This window comes from Priapulus caudatus, unplaced genomic scaffold (genome assembly GCF_000485595.1).
Source record: "Priapulus caudatus unplaced genomic scaffold, Priapulus_caudatus-5.0.1 Scaffold305, whole genome shotgun sequence".
Classification (NCBI taxonomy): Eukaryota; Metazoa; Priapulida; class Priapulimorpha; order Priapulimorphida; family Priapulidae; genus Priapulus; species Priapulus caudatus.
This window is the reverse complement of record NW_014577366.1, coordinates 133,986-139,937: the sequence shown is the minus strand read 5'-3', so window position 1 is coordinate 139,937 and position 5,952 is coordinate 133,986. Positions and strand designations below refer to the sequence as shown.

At 45.3% G+C, this 5,952-nt stretch overlaps 1 protein-coding gene across 1 annotated transcript in view; it reads left to right on the top strand.

The window, feature by feature from the left end:
• The window catches only part of LOC106808796 (YTH domain-containing protein 1-like), a 24,455-nt gene that overhangs the window by 4,433 nt on the left and 14,070 nt on the right, over window positions 1-5,952 (top strand). Inside the window, exons 2-8 of the mRNA XM_014811649.1 lie at window positions 461-597; window positions 1,829-1,933; window positions 2,780-3,090; window positions 3,375-3,648; window positions 4,186-4,374; window positions 4,861-5,136; window positions 5,686-5,856. Coding sequence (XP_014667135.1) covers window positions 531-597; window positions 1,829-1,933; window positions 2,780-3,090; window positions 3,375-3,648; window positions 4,186-4,374; window positions 4,861-5,136; window positions 5,686-5,856 — 1,393 coding nt within the window. The 5' untranslated portion in view covers window positions 461-530. The remainder of the gene's footprint in view (window positions 1-460; window positions 598-1,828; window positions 1,934-2,779; window positions 3,091-3,374; window positions 3,649-4,185; window positions 4,375-4,860; window positions 5,137-5,685; window positions 5,857-5,952) is intronic.

The following is a 5,952-nucleotide window of genomic DNA, read 5'->3' as shown; positions in this document are numbered from 1 at the left end:
CTCCCCCACCACCACCACTACGCTCGCGCTCGACGCATATCCATGATAACATGTTAATATAGCGAAGTCATTAAAGTTACTAGCGATATCTTTATTACTGTACCACGAGTAGGTATAGCAAAGCCTATCATAGATTTTAGATCTGTATTAGTAGTAACCTAGATATATGCTCTGAGCGCGAACGCGGTGGCAGGAGGGCGCACTTGATTCGGTTGCCAGTGAGTTTATCAGAAGAATACCTGGCTACAGTACACGTCAGTTGAGCGCTGTCGCTCTGCGGCACTTGTTTTGTAAGTGCTGTGGTCGTAAAGTAAAACTTATCCCATGTTGTCCACATAGAGAGTAAACTGTGCATTTGACAACCTTGTCTCTGTGGCATGTTTGGTTGTGTGCTTTATTTCCGAAATTGCATGTTTTTACTATCACCGTTCGAATACTGAAATCTGATTTTTTTTTCTAGTACGAATCCAGTGTACAGTTAACTTTTCCATCAGTCTTTGGCCGTGGATGTCGTCCAGCCTCGGGATAGAATGGACGATGAAACATCAGGCTATGTCGCAGAATCCGTATTGACGAATTTGGGAGTTACTTCAGCAGGTAATACAATAGTCACATTTGTGATGTCAATTTTGTGGGATCGAAATATTCTCTTTAACGTTATTGCGAGTAGCCTATTATGTACGTGTGCGCATGTGTGTGTTCTCGCGTACTAAAATTAAAGGCATAATAGGTCCATTGATTATGCAATCTTGACGAATGCTAGAGTAAGTGGCACCTTGTGTAGTTAATAAGTACATTACCTTATAGCCAAACGCGTATTAGTTTGTCCAATATCACTGCTGGTTACTAAGAAATGTCTAATTGAAATCCGCAGTCCAAGAAATGTTTACAGTTTACAGTTTCACTTTCAAGGCGAAGCGGGTGTGATACAGATTTATAGTGCACCGGACATTTTCGCACGCATGCTCGGCCGTACCTAATGCTAGCGATAGCACAGTACCGTAACTGTATACGTAACAGTAGCTCTGATTGTAATGAACTAACCACAGCCACAGACTAAACATGGAAAGCAGATGGCACTACGCATATTTACATATATTGGTCAAACGAATACACCTGTGTCCAAATTGAAGACATGTGGGTACCGGTTCATTAGCACCCATGGTTATTTACTTGTGCCTCAATACCGAGAATACACCCAGAGATACATTCTAGGAGCTCATTAGTCGCTATGGTCGTTATAAGCATCCCGGGACAAACAATTCTCTGCTCAACACCCGTAGCAACATGTGACGTCACCTAACCGTTTCGAGGCTATTTTGCTTGGCAAACAATTTATAGCATTTACGCCAGATTACCAGATTTACGGATTTCAATTAGACATTTCTTAGTAATTAGCAGTGATATTCGACAAACTAATACGCGTTTGGCTATAAGGTAATGTACTTATTAACTACACAAGGTGCCAGTTACTCTAGCATTTGTTAACATTGCATAATCAATGGACCTATTATGCCTTTAATAGTAGTACATTCCAAGTTCTGATCACATCGTTTGCTTGCGATTTCACTTCCATTGATAGAATCGTCACAGTGATGAAGGCAGTCAGAACTTAGTGAAAGTAAAACTACATGTTCTGTTCTTCTTGATACATTGTGAGGACACAGCATTTGGCAGTACGATAAACTGTTGGAAATAACTACGATGTCAATACGCAGCAAAACTGAGAGTTTTAACGGTGTCAGCGGGCAAATTGATCAACAAAACTGCAGTGACGGTAAACGTGTTAGCGGCATCTGTAGGCGCCCATTTTATTTCCCAATTGCAGGCGAGCAGGCAGAACTTGTAAACGTACTGAATGACATCCTGGATACTAATGTGGGCGACGATGACTTGGCTGCCGAACTGGCGAGCGAGGACAAGAAACCAGTAGGTACGTCTCGCGCGGGCGTTGGACGACGTTACTGATTGCCCGTTGTGCATGCTCGTATGACGCGGGAAGATGATGTGTAGCAAGAGAGGTGTCATACTAAGGCAAACGATACCAGGGCGCGAAATTAACACCAGCCCATCGGCATATGCCGGCAAATTATTTAGAGGGCCAGTAACATTGTCAAAACACCGGCCCTCCGAGCCGGTAGTTTCAGCTGCTGTGTTAGCGAGTATAGCATTAATGAGCAAATAGCCTACATTGCTGTTTTACCTGAAGGGTATCACACCATAATTTAGCAACATTTTACAAATTTGAAATCGAGACTGCACACGTGAAACATGACATTGACAAAAACACTTCGGACATTATTCACGATCTGCATTACAGTCTGTTCAACAGCTACTATGCGATGCCGCACACTACAACATTTTTCGGATGAGCAAGAGTCGGTGAAAGTCTTATCTTTATTTTTGAAACAAACAAAACAAATTGTGAGGGCTGGTAAAAAAACTGCTGTTACTCTGGGCCACTGCAAAAAATCTGAATTTCATGCCCTGCATTACCATGTCGTACATGGTGGTATGCACTGGATTACTTTATAGATATTTAACAAGTTGGCTTCGAGGGTATGTTACGTGGTAGCATTGAGGTGTAAGCATGAGTGACCGTGACTTATAATATGCGTTTGTTGCAACAATTCAAAATGTCTGAACAGTTAATGGTAATTGTATTAAAGTCCTGTTTTTATGAGCAACCGGCTAAGGTGAATAAATATAATGACGTGTACGAATGTTTAGTTTGCGACATGGCTAGCGTGTGATCCGGTCGCATTTTATTTTCATGCAGGGAAGAGCACGACCTCGCACAGCTCTGCCGCAAAAACAGGGAAGACGCAGAGTGTGAAGAAATTGAGCAGCAAGTCGGTGACAAAGCCCACAGCTGCTAAGACAAAAACTGCAAGTGTGGCACCTTCGGGCCAGAAAGCCGACGCGCACAAGGTTGCTAGTGCTAAGACTGCAACAAGCAATAGTAAGAAAAAGCCGTCGTCTTCGCCCGTGCCGAAGAACAAAGCTGACGCGTCTAAGACGCACGTGAAAAAGGAAGTGTTGTCTGCTAAAGCGGAGGAGAAAACCAAGTCAGCGCAGCTAAAGGCTGTGGTACGTGATGGTGATACACAGATGAGTAACTCCATCAAACGTAACTGCGTGTGTGTGTGAAGGGGTGGGGGTAATGTTGTTTTTTCTATTTCAGCTTGTCCATAAAATTTACAGCAATGCAGCAAGCAAATTGTGTTTCCATAATTATTTTATAGACGTCTTCAGCAGTGAGTATAACATTGGGTCTTGTCTGCACAGGTATGCTTTAAATGCTTCCATTTGGATACCAGGACCCTGGTTCCATATTATTGTAGTACCTGATTAGCATGTTTTAAATCTGACAGGATACAAAAGCTTCACTCAAGGTAACAGAGCAGAAGAAGTCAGGAGATAAGACAAAGACTGAACAGCCAGCTGCCAAGCAAAAAGTAACGGAGAAAGCACCCGCTCCCCTTGCTAGCAAAGAGCTCGCCAATAACTCATCCATGAAGGCTACAGTGGGGAAGGAGTCCGACGCAGGGAAAGGGAAAGAGAAACCAAAAACGGAGCAGCAGAAGGAAGCTGCAACCTCGAAGACAAAGGTCGCTGTCAAGCCAGCGACCCCGTCTAAAGACAAAAGTAATGCCAGTTTTTAGTGCGATGCGCCTCTTGCTAAAATTTAAGCGAAATTCCTTTTTTTTTGCGATTACGGCGAATTCTTCACCTTGTCATAGATGATGTAATAGAAGACGTACGTAATTGGGGGTGGGATGATATGGGTAACTCACGATACGATCCGTATCACGATACACCTTTAACGATACAATTACTTACAATACATTACACGATACTTTTACGAGAAACTATCTAGCAAACCATCCCCTCATCTGGGTCTCTCATCTCAACCGATCATGTGAACGCTTACAAATCAGCAACTAGTGAACAACTGCTATTGAACTGCAAGTTGTGTCACATCACTTTTGCTTTCTGATGAAATTATGCTACCAAATGATTTTATGCAGTAGAGTATCGATACGTGTATCGAGAATGATCAGACGTGTCGATGCGTGTAACGTCAGGGCTTGTGTCATGGTGCGTCGATACATCAGACAGTGAATCGTCCCGCCGCTAGTGCATAATACATGCGGGATGTGTTCACGTTGTTTTTCCATACAGAGCCGACCAAACCTCAACCGAAGCCGTCACCACAACTGGAGAGGAAGCACCAGGAGACAAAGCCTATGAAGAAAGCAGCAGCTAAGCCGAGCGCGCCGCAGCAGAAAGCCCCCGCATCCGAGAAGCGGAAGGAAGCAAAGGCCACAAAGGAAGTCGTCTCGAAGAAAGATCACAAGACAGGTATCCAGGGTAAAAAATACACGGGAGCGATGAGCGATTCGCTCTTCAAACCTCCGAAATCGCTCCCGTGCGGGTCAAAATAGCTCCCTTGAAATTTTTGACGAGAGCTATTTTTTCCAGACTTGAAAAAGAGCTCCCGTGAAAAAAAAGAAATTTTTTCCCTGCATGTATCCACTAGGTGCCGTCTGCTTTTTAAAAGTTTTATGCGTGCATCAAGTTATAAACCTGGATTGTTTTTTAAGGGTTACATGCATATATATCTAGGTATAATTTCAAGTTTGTTTTTGAAGAGGTGCATACATGTATCTAGATATAAATTCAGGTTTGTTTTTTAAAGGTCGCGTGCTTGTGTTAAGGTGCAAACTCGGTTTGTTTTTTAAAGGTTGCGTACATGCACGTATGCAGTCACCTTCTCCTCCGTCAATCCCAGCAGTCACCCCTACCCCTCGTGTTTTATTCGACCGTGACGCCTAACTACTGTCCATTCATCCGCAGGCAACGAATCGGAGAAGGTCGCCGCAAAACTGGCTGGCGGAGCTGGCACCACTGCCTCCGCCGAGAAGGTGCGCGTGAAGACGGAGAAGATGGCGGAGGGCGCGTCGACGGGCAGCGCGGGAGAGGGCGCCGGTGGTCACAGCAACGAGTACGACACACGCAGCGAGGCGAGCACGTCTCTCGACAGCAGCGACGATTCGTCGAGCAGTGACAGCGATGTGGTGCCACCGTTCTCGTCGTCGCGCTCCGCGCAGAAGGCCTCCGGATACAGACACGGTGAGAGCGGCGTCACAGAGACTGTGCGGAAGCAGACGCGCGTGTGAGGTAGCAGCGAGGGACCCATCGTAACCAGCCGACCCGTGTGTGTGTGTGTTAGAGACGCATGAAATAGAGGCCAGAGTCACGTTTCGGCTGTTTGTCATCGCAGATGCGTGGTTAGGGATTGCCTTCGACTGTTTCGCCCACTAGGGCTGTGGACGGAACAACGGTTGTCAGAAACGTATTCCTCTGAAATGTCACGAGTTTTGCACTTCATTCCAAATTTGTGGCGTCTTAGATTAATAGTCTGTGAATTATGAATGTAACTGTATTGGAATGTAACTGTGTGTTATGTTTCTCACAATGACCCCCCCCCTCCCTCTGTTTAGGGTGAATAGTACCCTTTAGGACGGATGGTCGGGAAGCAGTTGGTGAAACGTGTGTTGACCACACGGTTTTATAATATAATGGTGCAAACTGTTTGAACATGATTACTTTGTAAAGATGTGTATGGGCATAATGATTTACGTTACCGTGTGCAATGATTGATGTAACCGGTTCTCGCAGGCGACAGGAGAGATCGTGATGGAGAAGGGATGGCGGGAACAAGGGAGTCCGGGCGACATGACAGGAAGAGGAAGAAGCGGGACATCAGCCCGATCGTGTTCGACAGGAAGAGCAGCAGCGATTCGGAGTCGGACGAAGTTGACATCAGCGAGGAAGAGGAGATTGATCCGAGTAGGTGTCTACATCTGCGCGCTAACACCCTAGCTACACACGTGCGTGCACACACACACACACACACACACACACACACACACACACACACACACA